This window comes from Festucalex cinctus, chromosome 4 (assembly GCF_051991245.1).
Source record: "Festucalex cinctus isolate MCC-2025b chromosome 4, RoL_Fcin_1.0, whole genome shotgun sequence".
In the NCBI taxonomy this organism is placed as follows: domain Eukaryota; kingdom Metazoa; phylum Chordata; class Actinopteri; order Syngnathiformes; family Syngnathidae; genus Festucalex; species Festucalex cinctus.
Window position 1 is genome coordinate 5668509 of NC_135414.1, and position 20214 is coordinate 5688722.

Consider the following 20214-nt stretch of genomic DNA (forward strand, 5'->3'; position numbering starts at 1 on the left):
TACCAACAATTTGAGGTTGAAGGGTGCGGTGCGAGGCGGAGGGAATGCATTGTCTGCAATCTCCAGATCAGGATGCAATACCTAGAAGAGGCAGACATAGCGCATAACGACTTTCAAGACACAGGAGCAGACCATATATATTATTTTTTTAAAGATTCAATTGTGAGATTGACTAGGTAGGTAGTAGGGCTGGGCAATTATCGGTAGACAAAACTTAATTATGATTCCGACGTTAGCTTCTCTCGAACTTAAAACATTACAATCAAAGAACGGCAGGGGGTATGTGCAAACGCAGATGTCTGCAAATAGCTTATTTTCGCTAAACACAAAAATCAGTCTGCTTTCATGAAGGACTAAAGATATCAGAGAATAATTTCTGTTGAGCGGCAGAAATCAAAGATTTTGACCATTTTAAGTCAAACAGCTCTAAAGGCTCTAAGCTCTAAACAATCACTTGATTATTAGTTGTCTATGAATTTGATAATAGTTTGATATTAACTAATCGATTAATTTTGATACCTCTACCTGAATAGTACACGCCATGTTACCTGGCAGAAAGTGTGTGACGTAATACAATTCTGCCCTTTCTGAGCATGCTTCAGTTTAACGACACCCCAGTTAGACTTTATTAAGTTAAACACACAACTAAAATAATTACCGCACACAAACTTTATATTAAAAAAATAATAAAAACAGATTTAGAAAATAGGATAATATAAATATGATAAAGATTTAAGGGAGATGTTTATTCATGGTTTGAATGTTTTCAAAGATTCAGTGCAGTAAAGGTGTGGATTAGACAGAATGAAAATGCAAGAGGCTTGATTTCACATGACATTTACAAGGCCATTTTGTACTTGCCAAAGGGTAGTAGTTGTTGAGTTTTGGTAATTATGACATTTTGAAACAATATTTTCTATATTTATCCATCATGATTTCAACATCAATCAAAATATTCGTGATAATTACGTTTTTCCAAAATCGCTCAGCCCTAAGACTAACCTATTTGGTGTTGAGTTTAAATATTAACTGTTATTCACGGTCATTTTTTACTAAGGGTATTGCCATGAAGTTTAACAACATTTTTGTGAGTAAGTCTTCACAGTCCCGAGACCAAAACAGAGTGAAAATAAATTTAAAGGCTGAAATGTATTATTACATTTTGAGTGAGATAATTTGTTTTGAACCTAATGTTATGGTTATTCATGGAAAAACGGATGAAGATGCATTGGCATGCACATGCTTACCAGTGACAAGGCCGCCTGTGTCTGGCTGAGCAGAGGTTCAGGAAGTAGAGACAAGTGGATGCACTCTGGGATTTTTATTGTGCCTCCATCCAGGTCTGCGATGATGACATCCAACTGGTGACAAAATGAAATACTGACATATCAGGTGGTTTTATTGCACCTGGAGAGAAGACCGCAAGAAGCAATACGTGGCACAGGAAGACATCAAACTATAAACTCCACACGGGCAGATTACTAAAGTGCTTGTGAAACTGTAAACATTGCATCATCACATTTTAAAAACCATTTACAGGTTAGGAAGGTTAGGAAATTTCATTCTGTACTCACCAGATCCTGGATTTCACTCTGAAACATGGAGTGCACGCCGATTATAAAGGGAGTCGGGGAGCTGAGCACCTCCAGTATGCGTGAAGGCAGGATCGGGATGTAGGGATAACTATAGATGCAAGATATTCATACAAAAATGCTCATTGTATTTCAAGCAAGACCAGGAAAAAGGAGCTAAAAAAAATAACTGAATGATTGAGCACCACAAAGCACTTTCCCAGCAGGGAATTATTTTGTTGAAAGGCTTTCACAAGGACTCTCAAATGAGTAAACTCATGAGAAACTGCACGTACACACAATGTGCAAATATTGCGCAATAGCATCATCATAATGATTGGACTGTCATCATTTATTGGGAACTTTGGCAAAATTAAACATTTGTACATTTTCATGAGCTAAACCCAGATGTAATATAACAGGGATTGGCAGGTATAGGTGCTTGCACCCACCGGGAGTAAAAAAAAAAAAAAAAAAAATCTGGATCTGGCAACACAAGTAACTGTGTGTGTGGTGGGCCTAATTGTATGCTTCAAGACATCATACTTAGAATAATAATAATAATAAACGGAAATAAATCAAGATTCAACAGCAGGATAATAAAATGGTTGAATAAAAATGTCATTATATAGTGCTGATTGTGCCCCCCTACCCCAAAAAAATAAAAAATAAATAAAAAAAAATCAATGCAAACACTCACCTATATTTCAGGGGAAACATGAGAGCTTCCAAAGCACGACACGCCTCTCCAAGCCTCTGGTAACTTGTGGAGTGGAACAAAACTTTGTGCTCAGTCAGAATTGCACAAAATAGGCTTAAAACATTGTGAATACCTGGAACAGGATAACAATAAAAGAAAACAAAGAAGATTAGGGATAGGCAGATTATCGGTGCCGATATTTGTCAAAATGCCAAATATCGGCATCTGCCATTTTTTGAATCTGAAGGCCGATAAAGCTGGTAACTCACTGAGCAGTGAATACTTGTGAACGTAATGAATTTGTGGTTTTCATCAAGAATTTTATGATGTTCAATAATTTTTTATTTAAACACATTTAGAACATATTCAGACAATTTTTCACTGGGAAGATCTTTTGAAACGTTTTATGAACCCGAACAAAAACCCCAAATTAGCTATATTAGCATGCATTTGTCACTCAGTGAGATATGGGGAACTTTTCATTTATGGGTCTATTTAAATTTCTACTTTATTAAAAAAAAAATAAAATAAAATAAAAAAAATCTTACACTTTTATTTAAAAAAAAAATCAATTATGTTGAAATTTTAGAAAACTTGGGGAGCTATTTACTTGCGTTTTAATTATTATTATTATTATTATTCTTATTATTATTATTATTACTTTAGCTTAACACATGCTAACGACCCTGGAAGTGCTGCAATTTTTGCTATAATTTTTTTTAAACAAATTGTCAATATTGTTTAAAAGAATTTTTTTCCTATTTTACTGCAAATGAATATTGGCTTTAAATATCGGTTATCGGTCTCCTTGACTACTAATAATCTGTCTCGGTATCGGCCTTGAAAAAACCATATCGGTCTATCACTAAAAAAGATATTAATTAATAAGGTGCTCGTAGGAAGTAATGTTGAGGGTAATGTTGGCCGCATTGTTCCAAATTAATTATCTAACAAACTTAGCTACTTATGTGATTTTACAACTTCAGGAACATAGAAAGTAGGAACAATTAACAGTATCAACATTAAAATAGACAAAATTCAACAAACAACATGCACAATGCCACTAATGGGCTTAAGTCTTCGGATAACTCATATACTAGTTTAACTGGATGCCAGGTTGGACCAGAGTCTAATACTAAAATGACTGACTTAATCAAGGGGGCCATAAATTACTTTTGCTACACTGTTAATCTTTTAGGAAATAAATAACTACCACAGTACATAAACTAAATATCCCACTCTGCTGACTGTATCGACTACTGTATTCAAAAACTTTTAAACAGGTGACTCGTGATGACATAAGCATTAATATCTGTTCAACCAACGGAAATGAGAAACTCCTACATAAATTATAAATAACATTTCTAATACCAACATGACAATCAGGACGAATTCTATGTTTACAGTTCCTGTTATTGTTTCCTATCAAGCATCTGACAGATCAATCCATCACACATGGGAATGAAAAAACAAAGAGGAACACTAGCAGACATGTCTGTCCCACTGGGGCTGGATGTATGGCACCCCAGAGTGCAGCTACAAACAGGAAAATGGGATCATTTTAAATGTTGAAGATGAGCAAACTGATTCTTCTGAGTAGATTTGTATTTTTTTTTTTGTATTTGTATACTAAAGTATATGGCAAACTCCCCTTACACGGATGAGGCCCCTTCTTAATGTCCGACCCAGGTGTTTACTCATCTTATGAAAACAGTGACACATTTCCGAGCCTTAAATAACGAGAGACAGCAGCAGTCCCTGATAACAGCAGAGACAAAGGCAACAAACAAACAAACAGCAACACTCTTGACGGCCGGTTTTATCTCCCTCAGGGGGCTCAGGGGGGCTGTACTTCCTCCACAGTGTGACATGTTTAACACACATTCCTCTCCGCTGACTTCATTGACCTGTGCACACCGAAAGATGTGGCAAGCCTCCAGTCTGTACGTCTTTTATCTATGATCCTTATTTGGGCAGGAGGGCAGACAAATTAGTGGAAATGCTATGTTTTTTTTCTCTTTGCGGATCAGATGCCAACAAATTACTGACAGCACCGAAGAGGAATCTGAGAAATGATTAACACAAGTCATACTGGACATGCTTTGCGGATAACGATCAAAAATAAATACTGTACGTGAGCAGCCAATCAAAGAGGGATTAGGGTCTCAGGCACAGTTATAAACCATCACTTATTGCTACAACAGCAGCACTGACAGCAGGTGGATATACTGTCCAGACATACAGGTACTTTTGTTCTTGCCTGTTAAAAAACTGACAGTAAATGTCAGGGAATGGAAGAAGAGCTCCTATTTGGACATCATGTCTTCATGGAAATTTGTAAGAGTAATCTGTTGAAATTGAGTAGGGAAGGGTATGTTTGGAGGGTAACCAGGAAGATTTGGGGGGGATTTGATCTAACTTACAAAACGTGAATTTCTTGGTAGCACATATTATTTATGATATTGTACAATTCACTCTTCCTCAAAAATAGGATCTTGATATGCCACACCTGTGAGGTGGATGAATTATCTTGGCAAAGATGAAGTGCTCACTAATACATGACTTAGCCCCATTTGTCATCAAGGCCCACAGCACAGTGAGCAACACATTGCCGGCAGTTAAGTCAGACTCATTTCCAATGAAGGTCTGTTCCCGCCAAGGATAGCCTTTGTCACGGATCATGTTCATTGCCTGGACAGAATTTATATGTTGAAGCCGTGTCGTTGATGGGGGTCCGATTTGATGACCTCAGCATTACATCTCTGCTTTTTGCAGATGATGTGATTCTGATGTATTCATCATACCACGACCTTCAACTCTCGACAGAGCAGTTTGCAGCTGTGTGTGAAGCGGTTGGGATGAGAATCAGCGCGTCCAAAGCTGAGGCCATGGTCCTCAGTTGGAAAAAAGGTGGGGTGCCTTCTCCGGGTCGAGGAGGAGAGCCAGCTCAATGACCAAAAGAACAAGCTACGTTCGCAAGCATGTGCCACTTAGCAAGGCAGGGGCTTTAGTTGGGGTGAGAACTTTGAGAAACTCAGTCATCCAATAGAGACTCAGAGTCGAGCTGCTTCTCCTATGCATCAAGAGAATCCAGGTGAGGTTGCTCAGACATTTGATTAGAATTGATGGTGAGGGCCCCAGTGACAAATCCAGGACACGCTGGAGAGGCTGTCTCATCCCAACGGAAGAATGGATGAAGTGGCTGAGGAGAGGGAAGTCTAAGCTTCCCTGATGAAGCTGCTGACCCTGCGACCTGACCCAGGATAAGCAGAAGTAACTCAATGGATGGATGGCTGGGTGAACGAGCACACACAAATGTGCTCAAGTGCGGATGAGTGCAGTACAGTCAAAGTGTGGGCCAATAAGGGACAGGGAGGGAGGTGTAATTGCACAGAGACTAGAACTGGTTCAGTGTGACCGTCCTAATTCTTATTATGAATGACATGAATTGAACTCAAGCAAATGAAACATGAATATGGCAGCACTTTCGGAGAATGAATCTTTTTATGACATTAAGAGTAATGAATTGGCACCTTTCCAACACATGCAAGTTCCTAAGTCTGCTTTATAAGGACCAACAAAATAAGTCGGCAGTATAAAACAGTTTTGTTTTGTTTTTTTCTCAGATTGGCTACAAACATATGACTTCCACATGACCTTGCTAAGTGCATCGTGTAAGTACCCCCATGCACACTCACAAAATAACAAAAAAGCACATTCTTGTCTCCAAATGAGGCTAGACGAGTGCCAATTTTCCATTGTAAATCAGATTTTGTTATTAATTCACACCAAGATCACAGATACTAGTCGGCTTACTTCAAAAGTGAGGTCAAAGTCTAAAAATATAACATACATCACCTATATTAGTGGCCTATGTGGAATAGCAATATTGTGACGGATAAACATCCTAAAAGCTGCACGAGTCACAGTGAACTCGGCACGCACTGTACTGGCCGTACAAATGGCTTACGCAAAGGTTAATAATATTGTGCAAATGGAGCATGAGCCCAACAAAACGCATCAAATCTTCATCATGTGCTTGTTCTAGCTTCGAGCAAATTGCAGAATCAATAATGGCAGGTCAAAACCTCATAAGCTTGCCTCAGACACGTTTACAATACAATAAATCCAAACGTCTCCTGACTCTAAGATCTGCACGTGATTTAGCCAAAAGAATTGGGGCTCTAAAATCTGATAAGACTGACTTAACTTATACCACGTCATGTCAACGATATTAAGTTGAATCAAATAAGGTGGAGATTTTAGTAATGATTTTAAATATTATTTTAAGAGATTGAAATCCCCCCCACCCCCACCCCCAGAAATGCAACATCCCATGCAATCTAAACTGAAGGATACACATATAATGATACACCATCCTTACACCGTTACTGATAAACATGACTAAATGAGAAATAAATTATGAAGGCTTCCTGTCAAAAGATTTTCTAATTGATCACTCAGTGTTGGAACGCACCTAGCTGCTGAAAGAGCAGAGCAACACTCTTGCATGTGACAGGTAATGTGTCATTCAGAGGTGTCTGGATTAGCTGTCTGTCGCCTGCTCCCAGGCTAAACAGCTTCTGTGAAGTATAAAACAAAGCAACAAAGGTCAGAAAACATTGTAGTTTGACACCCATTCATTTAACGGTACAGCAAAGTGAGCTTTCTAGTCAGGACTGCATGGGCAGACAGCTTCAACCAAAATGCCAATGACTCTTCATGAAGTGTGCAACACAGATGGCTTGTTGCAAAAAATTGCTGATGCAACAGTCATCGTAGATTGCAGGACATACACTTTTTAGGATGCACAACAGAAGTGAAATTTTACATCTAAAGAAAATCTAGCTTTTTCACTCATACAGTTCCTCACATACCAGTCAGTAAGGTTTTACTATGTGCTAGTTGGAGTAATGTGTCTGTGACATTTTGAAGCTGGGACAAAAAGAGCACATTCATTATTTTGACCTTCAACTTTGGTTACCTTGGCCACACTTAATGCTGGTAGTGAGTCACTGTTTGTAAAATTTCATCAGTAAGCCATGGCCAACTCAAAAGATAAACAATCAAAATCAATAGAAAATACTATCGTTTAAACAAGACATACCTGTGATCCACCAGCGACAGGAACCTGAAATATAAACAGATTGGCCACCAAACCCTCTAAAGGGATAGTAAGGCTATCAATGTGCACGGTGTAGATCAGTCCCAAACAACCCTAGTAAGACAACACACACAGAGACATAAAAAAAAAAAAAATGAAAGTTTTCTGAACAAGACAGAACACAGTTTTAAAAATAAACCAAATTGTTACCCTGAATATTTCTGGATGATCCAATCTGGACACTAGAATTAGACTTTTTGGTGCAAACACTTGAGCTGGCTGGATCAAGCAATCCTCTTCCACCTCTTCATCTTCGTCAACCTCAATACTTTTAGATCCCTGGGATGAAAAAAAAAAAGAAAAAGAAAAAAAAAGCATTTTAATCAAAAATTTAACATAGTGCCTTTGACTTTCAAACAAAGAACTGGGACATGCCAACACAATTTAAAATTTACATCTTGAAATACCCTTAAAATAAAGAACATTGTCATTTTATTGTTGGCAAAAATGAGGCAGAAAACATACAAATTTTGGTGGAAGTAATACAACGCACATTAGACTGGCCAAGATCCTGGCTGGCTAAGGGGATTTTTTTTAGTACTGATTTATAAATTCTATTCTATTAAAAGATTGAACATTTAGACAATAAAACAAAACAAGATTAATGCTGGGTCCCACTAACACAGAAAAGTGCAGAACTTCAGAAATATTAGTGGACTAAAAGACGCTAATCATTGCACAATATTTAAACTTAACTTGCATCATGTTGGCAAAAACGACTTGCAAATTGTGATTAATGAATTTAGAAATAATCATAACTTAAATGTCAGCTGTGATAAAAAATGTAACATGCTCAATGAACAAGTAATCTTTGGTGGATCCTCAGCCAGGAGTGCTCATTCTTGACTAAAGCCCTTATCAAAATCTAGTATATTTCTTCACTCAGTGAAAACATGCCAGAAGAGTTTGAACATATCTCATTCAGACGGGGATCCCATTTCACCGTTATTTTTAGGATTTGGTTCAATTATTAGAGGCAAAACATTCCTCTGCCACCTGTCTGGACTCTCGGAAATCTGATTATTCAGATAAGGATTCATTTAGAGTAAAGCCTGTTTAAACAATGTCACGTTTCAAGAAGATCTTCATGCCTTACGTAGAACTGAGGAATGTGTGTTTGTTTTGCTGGAGTATGATGTCGGGACAAGGCCAAATATAGCCCTGGCTCCTTATCAAGCTGAAGGAAATGTGTAAGAAATATAGTTGCATTTAATTTACAGTCAAGTGGCTGGATAAGAGAACAATTTGAGTAGATAAAAATGTAATGGGCATGTTTTCACAGAACAAATCTGCTTGGGAAAATAAGGCCATTGAGTGTAGCTTTTAATGCTTTTATTGATAGGCTGTTTATTTTAAGAAACTGCCTGCTTCTGGTGTGGAACTTTGGCTGAATTTACAGCCTACTTGCCGGTCCCGTGACTTTCCTTAAAAGATTAGAAGGTGGGACCTTGACACAGAGAAGGAACTGACATGTATGTGGAGTTTTCAGGGATTGCATCAGCACAACGGCTACAAAACAAAGTGAGGTAAATGTTTGTAAATAAATTACTGCATAGTACATAAATAAAGCACCCACTATTTGAGTCAGGCCTTAAGAATGTATACTACTACTGAGGCACAAATTACAGAAAAAAAGATGATCCTGATGATGGCCTGCAGTGTGTTACACAGCTGAAAAACTAACAGCTAGCGACAAACAACAACGGATGTCATTTGGCTCCTCTGCAAAACAAAAGGGCTATTTTTGGTTATTTTCTGTCTTTGATGTGGTAATTTGCCCAATGTGGGTTAAAAAAAAAAAAAAGACAAAAAACAAAAAAACACTGGGGAAATGCAACTTGGTTGTACAAAAGGAGGGATGAAAGTAATTATGGTCTGATTCACAGAACACAATTTATTTGTGAGGTTAAAAAAAGAAAAGAAGAGATCATTAACGATTGTTTATGAGGTAGATTCCTCTGCAGTGACTTGCCCACTTTTTGAGACGTGACACATACTTCTTGTATGAGAATCTCAAAAATTACCTAAACAATGATTTGCTGACCAAACTGGAATGTGATTGACGACTGCCGTGCACATGTTAAAGGATGTGAAGTCACAATGGGCAGAATGACAGGAGCCATTGGAGGCTTCTCACAAAGGCCAACACAGTGAAACAATTACTTTGGTATTCTGTGGGCTTTTTGGCAGGGAGAGAATTTAACGAGGTCATTCATAATCATACACCAATCAAGCACAATCCAATCTGTTGTGATCAATGATAGATGAGGATGTCGGCTTGCTTGCATGCATGAGTGAATCCAAAAGAGGAGAGTGAGCACAGGTTCATTGTATCTTTAACCATCAACATCCAGCACGCCCTTTATTAGGTTGGATTCATCTAGACTGTTTAATCCTAATTCTGGACAATGTCATGCATGTGTGTTCCTCAAGTAAAAACAAAGAGCTGAAGAAAATTAAAAAAAACAAAACAAAACAAAACAACATCAACAACAATCTCATTGTTCAACCAAAAACCCCTGATGGTTGATAAGCATTATAAAGGCGACATACCAAACTAAAGGTACTTAAGATTCATTGTGAGTTCAACAAAAATAATTTTACTATTGTGGCAATATATTAAAGGGTGAGGAGCCTGAGATGTCAGATTTCATTAGATCAGGATTAATGAGGCCCGTGCAGCAGTTCAGGAGTAAGAAGGTGACTGGCTCACAGTTTTTCAGGATCTTCTTGAGTATGTATCACACAAATTGATGTACCCTTAGGTCCAGAAATATTTATACTCAAAGAGTGATTTTATCAACTAACACATTTGAAGTCCATTGAGATCTCAATGCAAATGAAGGAGGACATCATGAGGTTGTGAAAACACTATAAATCTATAGTAGAGCATGAAGATCAAAAGTTTGGTCGATGATTAAAAAGCTCATGACCATCAAAAGAATCGGATGATTACGTAAGACAAAAAAATTATTTGAATAGTGTAGATGAAACAAAGGCCAACTTATATCAGGATGATTGGAAGAGAAGAGTAGGAGTAGGAAATGAACAACTCATGATGCAAAGCATACCACATCATGTGTTGAACATGCCAGTGTTCTGGCATGGGCCGTGTAAGACTGCAAACAGAACAGGCTAACAATAAAAGGTCAATGACTGCCACTGACTTGAACTGGAAACAAAGATAACTTGCTTTGTTTCGAGATGGGCCTCCAGAATATACTCCAAAAGGTTTATTTCTATTGTTATTTTTATTTACCTGAAAAAAAAGTAACCTGTGGGTGAGGAGGATAAATTGAGTGGAAATATTTGTACAGAGAAGATTGCGTGACTACCCTTATGCAGAAAACGTCTAGAGAGAGACAGACTTCCATCAACGGGTTTTTGGAGAATATTTTTCCATAGGTATGTATGAAATCTTGGTTCAGTTGACTGAGTAATTAATCAAAATATAATAGCTACCCTGCCAGCTAACTAACTAGCATGTCACACATGCAAACAACGGCGTAGAGAAGAAAGCTAAAATCATCATTCAAGCCATTTACCCTGTTTTCTAATTTGCTCTTCCTTGTTTTGATGACATGATAAGATTTGTTTACTCGTGGTGCAATCAGTGCTACGGCCACTTAGACAGAAGCATATGTAACATCATGGGGAAAAGGTTTATTGGTATACAACGAAAGGGATGTAATGAAAAGGTTTAAAGGAAATGTATGCAATCTTACCTGCAGATTGACCTCAGCCTCATAAAAAGTGAGGCAGGAGCAGTAGTGTCTGTCAGATTCTATATCCGTCAGCACGACAGTGAAGAAGGTGGGTGCTTTTCTGTCTCTGGACAGCTTCCAACCTCCTGGCTGGCAGAACTGTAAAAGTAATGGATACTATGGCTGTAAAATGTTGTACAAATAAAGTTACCGGTAAATAACAGCAGCAAGACATATTTGTAGTACAAAGAAACAAAGTGATTAAGTGCCTAATGTGTGCAATGCTTGCCGATTGTCTTTTGAGTAGGGTTGCACAATGCACAATATTGTTTTTTTTTATGCCGACACGGGGACACCAATGCATTTATATTTTTCAAGACCGATAACCATCCATCCATCCATCTTCTTCCGCTTATCCGGGGTCGGGTCACGGGGGCAGCAGCTTCAGGAGGGAAACCCAGACCTCCCTCTCCCCAGCCACTTCAACCAGCTCCGCCGGTGGGATCCCAAGGCGTTCCCAGGCCAGCCGAGAGACATAGTCTCTCCAGCGTGTCCTGGGTCGTCCCCTGGGGCCTCCCGCCGGTGGGACAAGCCCGGAACACCTCCCCAGGGAGGCGTCCAGGAGGCATCCGAACTGCAGCCTAGGGTGTCCTAGTGCCAAGTGCACATATGGACACCCTTATGTTTTAACATGGTGTTTGTTATGGACAGAGCGTGGCGAGCACAGAAGTCCAATAACAGAACACCGCTCGGGTTCCGATCAGGGGGGGGGGGCCGTTCCTCCCAATCACGCCCCTCCAGGTCTCACTATCATTGCCCACGTGAGCGTTGAAGTCCCCCAGCAGGACGAGGGAGTCCCCAGGGGGAGCGCTCTCCAGCACACCCTTCAAGGACTCCAAAAAGGGTGGGTACTCTGAACTGCTGTTCGGTGCATATGCACAAACAACAGTCAGGGCCCGTCCCCCCACCCGAAGGCGGAGGGATGCTACCCTCTCGTCTACCGGGGTGAACCCCAACTTACAGGCGCCGAGCCGGGGGGCAATAAGTATGCCCACACCTGCTCTGCGCCTCTCACCGTGGGCAACTCCAGAGTGGAAGAGAGTCCAACCCCTCTCGAGAGGACTGGTACCAGAGCCCAAGCCGTGTGTGGAGGCGAGTCCGACTATGTCTAGTCGGAACTTCTCGGCCTCACACACCAGCTCGGGCTCCTTCCCTGCCAGAGAGGTGACATTCCATGCCCCGAGAGCCAGCTTCTGTAGCCGGGGATCGGTCCGCCAAGGTCTCCGCCTTTGGCTGCCACCCAGCCTGCTCTGCACCCGACCCCTTTGGCCCCTCCCACCGGTGGTGAGCCCGTGGGAAAGGGGGACCCACGTTGCCTCTTCGGGCTGTGCCCGGCTGGGCACCATGGGTGTAGGCCCGGCCACCAGGCGCTCGCCAACGAGCCCCGCCTCCAGGCCTGGCTCCAGAGGGGGGTCCCGGTGACCCGCGTCCGGGCAAGGGAAACGTACTTCCATTTATATCACTCATCATAAGGGGTCTTCTGAGCCGTGCTTAGTCTGGCCCCTTACCTAGGACCTGTTTGCCATGGGTGACCCTGCCAGGGGCATAAAGCCCCAGACAACATAGCTCCTAGAATCATTGGGACAAGCAAACCCCTCCACCACGTTAAGGTGCCGGCTCACGGAGCCGATAACAAAAAAAAAAAAAACCAAAAAAACTGAAATATCTACTACTCCATGTCATGCTACTGTATGCACATGGATGAGACAAAATAAAACATAAGTAAATAAAGGCTTGTAGAAGTCCACAAACTCTTGGGCAAGGATTAATAAAGTGCACTAACAAGTACAGTAAGCTGAAAATTTGCATTGCAAAAAAAATAGTGAATAGACAACTGAGCACTGCATACAGCAGTCTTGTATAATCTGAAGTTCTTATCCAATTAATTATATTGCATCCTGTCTTTTGAGACTTTCTGCTAGTACTCGTTCAATTCTTTTATTGCACCGGGCAATAGGATATTCCCCAGTCATTTCTAATGCCCCTGTGGAGAATGCAAACAGGACGTGTCACAATTACATTTGCTCATTTAAGATTGAAGTGACATGGTCATGTTAAGAAAAGCTTCTTTTAACACATACAATACAACTTTGGGACCTTTTTTTTTCCATACAATTTTATCATTTTAACCTCAGGAGGATTATAATCCCATCCTCATTGTGAGACTTAGCTCTAAAATATGATCTTGTCAAGATCTTCCAGGATAGTTCTGGAATTGATCTTTCATTTTCCACACAGAAAACAAATCATGAGTTTCACAACTGTCATTAGAGTCATTTGCAAACAATGGAACTCAGCGGGACTTTAAAATGGCACTAAAGCAAGTTAAATTTCACAAAAAAAATCACTATATTGTACCTATATATGTAGTATCCATTTACACAGATATGATGTACCCTGAGACACTACATCAAGTAAATCTCTGTTGTCCACAATGGACAGTGGTAAACAAATGAATGAGGCTGGACAAACTTTGAAGACGTAAGAGAGAAGTGGTGCCAAAATATGGGAGGCAGACAGGCATTTGGCGTTAAGTGTTTGTGTCTGCTCTTGTTGTGTTTTTGCTGGGAGGCTCAACTGTTCTGGCTCTGAAACTGTGTTTAGACTGCTCCCTGGAGAAAGCTTGACAGCAAGCGAAAGCTACAATGGGTTGGTTTGTTGAAGTAAGTGAGTGAGTGAGTGAGTTAAAAGCTTGTAAAATTTTGAATTGGACGAAAGTTTCAGGAAAAATATGCTAACATCGAAATGCCTAATGTCGTCTCAAACGGGCCATTGGAGTGCCTCACATGACCTCATTTCAGCCAGCATCAAATGATGAGCTCGACCTGTGTTTTTTTTTTTTTGCCTTTTCCACTTTATCAACAAAGGCAAAGAACAGAAGAACATAAAAGGCTAAACTAGTGACCAATGACTTGTCCAGCATTACAGAACGTTTCAGTGGAGAAGAGGAAGTAAAAAGGAAGGAACGAAAAAGGGAGCGGAAACTGCTGGGGAGAAAGCGAGCTTCTTTGACGTGAAGGTTTTGACCAGATACAATGGCTTACAGGAAATCTGTTTAACCTGTATTGTGGTGCTGTGAGGACGCGCACACTCACGCCAAAAACGACCCAAGGATGACACCTGTGACCCCCGTCCTAAAATATTCCAACTATGCCATTCATTGTTGTCAAAAAAGAGAGACCAACACTGCGCAGACCACATACTTCGGATGATCACAGTAAATACATCATCCTGTGTGCATGTATGTGTCTACATCTGTAAGTGTATGGACATGTGAGACAAAGACACATTTACACATGGATAGAGGCTGTAAAGCTGGCATGCGGGTCTACAAGGAAGCACTTGAGAGCTGGAGGCTGGCGCATGTTCAAACAATTTCAGTATAATTTACAGTTGCAATAAGGGCTGGGAGTTATATCCTTACTGTATCATCATCATCATCGAAATATGAACATTCAAGATATGTTGAAGATCGAAATCATGAGATGACATATCAGCCACATGAACTTGCCACGCTTGTGGTGCATGTAAAGTGCAGGCCGACCAACCACATACGTCCTTTTCAAGTTTCATGTTGATTGATAGATTAAGCCAGCCAATGGCAATCCTTTTACGCAGGAAAAATGAGAGGGACACACACAAAGCCGCTGCTGGACAGAGTGCACATGCGATAAACACACTTCCAGGTCAGTGCGAGAAAGTCATGTGCCGTCAAGCCATAGAATACACGATATACGGTACAACATTGTGACTGTTTTAAAACACTTGACTACATTTATAATTTTACATGTACCAGTGAATAGCTTGCGACGCTTGTTGTAAAAATATACGAACAGCCAGTAATTCAACTCGCCAGCCTATTCAAATGGATGGGAGCTTGTCCACACTGCTCATGATTATAGCCCACGTCCTACTTCTGTAGCAACCTGTGTGTTCCTTGAATGACACTTATATCTTTTTGGATTAACAAAAAGTGATAAGATGCAAAGCATTGTATGGGGGTTCTCAAAAATCAAACCAGGCTGGGAGTCCATGCATGTTACATCGCCCATTGTGCGGATGTGCGTGGCCAACTATTATCAGAAGCATTGTGCACTGTGCAGAGGGACTTGGCACGCTAGGGGCAAAAAAAATAAAAAAAATAAAAATAAAAAAAAAACTCTTCAGAAAACAAACAAAACATATTTTAAAATAACATTGATTCTTTTTTTTTTTTTTTTTACGTGTATGAATGATGATGTAAATCCGCGGGATGGCCGGGTGTCAAATGTCGGGGCCCACAGTATCTATAAATAATTATTTTTGCCCTTTCTCAGTCTTTATTTTGCTCTTATGTTTTAGTAGTCACAAAAGCAAAACATTAGCAGCAAAATCTGTTATTGACATGATTTGCATGCAAAACTGCTAGTAATATGGCGAACGTTGAAAAAAAAATGGCAATGAATGAGTTAAAAACAGACACATGATGGTTAAAGTAAATCAGGCTGCTATGATCCTTAGGCAATAAAACAAATGCACATCTGGAAGCCCACCAGCATAAGCAAAGACTGATCGGTTGCCTATTCAGAGAAGTGGAGATTAAGTGCTTTGCTCAAGGGTACATCTGATGTCTCATTTACAACTCTATCCAGCTAATGCTGGGAAATTTATTAGGGAATGAATGACAGGCAGCATCAAAGAGAAATTGAACTGTAAGTTAGCTCAGCGAAAGTACAAAAAAAATCCACGTGAGAGCAACAGGTGGAAAGATCAGCGCGTAGAACATAGCCTACATAGAAAGGCGCGTGCGCCACACACACTGACACACGTGCAAAGGCAACAAGACGGGGCATCTCCTGTTCTCAAATTAGCAAGCAGTCAAGTGACAATGGAACTCTGGGACACACTTGCTGTATTGATGTCAAAGTCGAGAAAACGGGTTGCCCTCCAGCTAAACCTGCTGCATCACATCATGTGCTGCAGCCTAGCATGACTGACTGACTCCCACCCTGCTGCACTATTCGCCACCTCCGCCTATGACACCAAATATGCGGTCGGACCTGCTAAGCATCGTCACAGTGGGGTCCACGAGGGGCAGCGTTGATTGAAAATAAAAAATGCACTTGACTAGGGGGAGCGAAATTCTCCTGCTGTGATGGAACTCCTAATGGTAAGTAAGGGTGACACATCCTAAATATAAATGGGTGGGGATGACCAGCGGAAAGTGAGAGAAGTGTCACAAGGCTTTGTCTTTCTCTGCAGTGATGGATCTTAAACAGGGAAGGAAATAAATAGACTTGTCCTTACACTTGCAAATATATTTATTAGGGGGATAAATAAAGAAAAAGTTTCACACAACCCTTCAACCACAAAAGCTCCTTGGACACGGTGTTCTTTATAGCATAATGCAGTGTCTCCCCCACTATATCATGCCTTATCCTTTACAACTTATATATTGTGGACTATTGCTTATACTTGTGAATATTCTGAATATTTCAAAGCAAAACATTGCAAAAGAAGAGGCAGAGAAGATCCCTAACATGGTCACCGCTCCCACAGAGCAAAGAGAATATACATTTTGAGTACTGTTTTATGTTCAGTCTGTATGTTATACTGCTCCTGTGTGTTAAATGTAGTTGATTAATAGGCTAAAAAAAAATATTGGAGCATCTATGCTATTTTCCATTAGACAGTTTGACATTTTCACTTCAAATACAGTGATACCTCAGCTCACGAACATAATTGGTTCCCAGAAAGTGTGTGTAAGGCGAAAAGTTCGTCTTCCGAACATTTATTTCCCATAAGAAACCATTAAAATGAGAATAATCCGTTCCCAGGTCCCTATAAAACATAATTTTCTACTAAATAAGCCTTAAAACTACACAAAAATATACCTTATTTTATGTATAATAAATGTGCTATTGTATTGTAATTAAAGAAATAAACTGTACTGTTTAATAAAGTCGTTTTATTTACCTTTCTGATGGTAGTTCTTAAGGATGGTAGCAATGGTAGACTTACTTAATTCGAGTGTTTATGGAACGGTTGCCGCTCATTCGCGCTTTCGTGCTCACCGGAGCGGAGGAGGCGTGACCCTTGGTGAACAAGGAAGTGGAGCACTTTAGCGAGTCAACAAAAAGTGAGCCAACTACTTTCACTTCTTTCCTGGGACTAAACAGCCATGGCACTATTTTCTCCTTTTTTGAGGTACGTGATAGCACTTTCGCTTTTTTTAGTGGCGCGAACTCCATTGACTACAATGCAAACGCGCCGCCGAATCGCCGTCCCTCGCTTTTGGTGAGAACGCAGCATTAGGCTTAACACTAGCCTGTGGTGGGGTCTTTTTCGGTCCCATAATAGCAAAAGTACACTCAATATGGTCCAAAATGTCTATCAAACACAAACCACGTCCGCACTCAAAGAAAGGGGGTGACGAACTGGGACGTCGTGAGCGTGCGTCAGCTTCTCGTGGCCTCCACCGTGGCGCTGTTCGACCGCGTGGTTTGGTTCGTCCACCGAAAACTAGTTCGTCAGCAGAGACTATATGCTCGCGAATTTAAATGTTCTTGAGGCGAAAAGTTCGTGAGCTTAAGCGTTCGTCAACGGAGGTTTTACTATAGTATGTTTAGATGCTACCGAAATTACATGATTTGGTAGAACTTTTGGGCGCATGAATAGCACTTTTGTTTTAAGTGTTAATCTCATTGTGGAAAAATTCCATTAAGAGTCTTTTCTTTTCCGATAGTGATGTTATGATATAGATTCCCATTTCTTGACAGCAAGACAGTGAGAATAGGTACTAAGGAATACTTAAAAAAGAAAGGAAAAAAAGAACTTAATTTCTGGTTTTTATTAGGGGTGGGACAAAAAACCGATTCGACCGAACCATCGGTCGTCAAGGGGAGCTAAACGGCCGTATCGGTAGCAGACTTGTCAACCGATACAAAATCCGCCGGGAATCCTTAGATACATTGCTTGTAAAGCTGTGGACCGGATATCGCGTTGCTGTGAATCGGTTGCGAGTGAGGCTTTATGGTTTTCATAACAATAGCAAGAGTTCTGCACCGTGCTCTACTTGTTTTGTTTACATTTCAGTAGCATCACTATTCAAGCTACTTCCGTGTTCACAGAGAGCTAGCAAAGTAGCGCTCAGAGACGATTCATTCCCCGGATGTTGTAAACATAATGCAAAGACGTTACGCACCTTGGGGGGGAGCCTACCGTCATATGGAGAGAAATTTGTGTTATTTTCAATCAAACAAAAAAGGAATTTGCAATCAAAAAAAAAATTTCAATCAAACAAAAAGGGGATTTGCAATCAAAAAAAAAAATTCAATCAAACAAAAAGGGGATTTGCAACCTCAAATAAATTTTAATCAAACAAAAAAGGGTTTTCATATAAAATAAATATTTGCAAACAAAAAAAAACATTTCAAACATGGATTTGTATTTTAATAAAATCTTTTGCAAACATTTTTTTCGTTTTGTTTGCGAATCTGTTTTTTGGTTGCGAATCTGTTTTTTGGTTGCGAATCTGTTTTTTGATTGAAACCTGTTTTTTGGTTGCGAATCTTTTTCTGTGTTGTGTGGGCGGGGTCTTCCGTTCAACCGATGATAGAAGCCTTGTCATTGGTCAGCTTGGAAGCCGCTGCGACAACTTTCATTGGTCAGATAGGAATGGGGGTGTGACAATGTTCGTCTGACTATTTCCTGGTTCATTTTGTCCAGTCGCCGCCAGCATCGAGGTAAATATACCCCCCCCACTTCTAGTTTTCCGTTTTGTTTATCTGACATTTATCTAAAAGCAACCCTTGATCTATCGTTTATCCGGTGATTTGTTCTAATCATTACAATTAACGTAATCACTCACTCAGCATTGCTTAGCCATGTTAGCTAGCTAGGTAACTGATGGTCCGATACATGATACATACATACATACATACATTTGTTTCACATACAGGCAGGGCTGGGAATCGAATTTATTTACACTAGCTGCTTCCCCTAAATCTTGGATGTTTGAAGTAGAGATTAAATTCGTGATAATTCTGTGATTATTATTTATTGGTCCTGGTTGTTTACTGTACGAGTCAGGTTGAAAAAGAGGGGGAACTCATGCACCGTCAAAGCGGTGACATTGCTACTACTAGGATCCAGGCCACGTAAACGTTTGATTTTGGTTAGTCTAGTCATGAATCGTGATGTTTTGTTGGTACGAGAAACGGCCCAAATAAACGGCCTGCTGAGATAGCTGTTATTATGCTTATTCCTGATTATTTTATTACATCATTACATTAATAAAATGCTAATTATTAATCACTTATGAGAAGTTCTGGTCATTGAAATAAGTAGCCTCTGCTACATTTATTATGTCTTGGGTGTTTGAAATACAGAGGAAGTGACTGAGATTACGTAATATAAATACATTTAGTTCCTGTGATTGTTTCATTGTAGTTTTCCTGTTTCAATAATGTTCAAAACATGTGTCAAACATAACTGTCAGAATTTTTTTTTTACATGTTTGGTACTTAATTCAAGCACACTTTTCTTTACTTTTTAGATGCAGAAGATGAAGTTGGTGGTTGGTCACCTCTCTTCATGAGGTGATGCTGTGGATAACTGAGCAGGGCCACAAGCACCTGCTTATGTCAGACAGAGAGCAATTTAAAATATCAATAAACTTTGACCACAATTGTGAGGTACAAATGCCAGGTCACACATTATGTTACCCCCTGCACAAACACCATTACATTTCCAACTGCTCATATGAGTGATTACCATTCCTTTAAATCACATCTACTGACTGCTATCACCTTTGATGCCAGATTTGACACAGTGTAATTGAAAGGGCAAAAAAAAAAAAAAAAATCACATCCATTTCATTTTTTTGAGTAATTACAGGCTGTTCCTACCAAAATGTTTGTTTTAAGTTTAACAGTTCATTTTCTGAGCTTTCTTGATTTCTTGTTGGCAGGCCAATCATTTCTTGAGAAAAATGTCTGTATAAAATCTATAAAATGCTGAATAATTGACTGGTTG

The 20214-nt window shown here is 40.0% G+C and overlaps 1 protein-coding gene across 3 annotated transcripts in view; it reads right to left on the reverse strand.

Moving 5' to 3' along the window:
- The window catches only part of sbf2 (SET binding factor 2), a 120439-nt gene that overhangs the window by 54437 nt on the left and 45788 nt on the right, over positions 1 to 20214 (reverse strand). For all 3 annotated transcript variants that reach the window (XM_077518421.1, XM_077518419.1, XM_077518418.1), the window contains exons 3-10: positions 11161 to 11298; positions 7586 to 7714; positions 7379 to 7489; positions 6749 to 6854; positions 2272 to 2404; positions 1575 to 1683; positions 1248 to 1361; positions 4 to 81 (exon numbers count right to left, since the gene is read on the reverse strand). In XM_077518421.1, coding sequence (XP_077374547.1) covers positions 4 to 81; positions 1248 to 1361; positions 1575 to 1683; positions 2272 to 2404; positions 6749 to 6854; positions 7379 to 7489; positions 7586 to 7714; positions 11161 to 11298 — 918 coding nt within the window. The remainder of the gene's footprint in view (positions 1 to 3; positions 82 to 1247; positions 1362 to 1574; positions 1684 to 2271; positions 2405 to 6748; positions 6855 to 7378; positions 7490 to 7585; positions 7715 to 11160; positions 11299 to 20214) is intronic.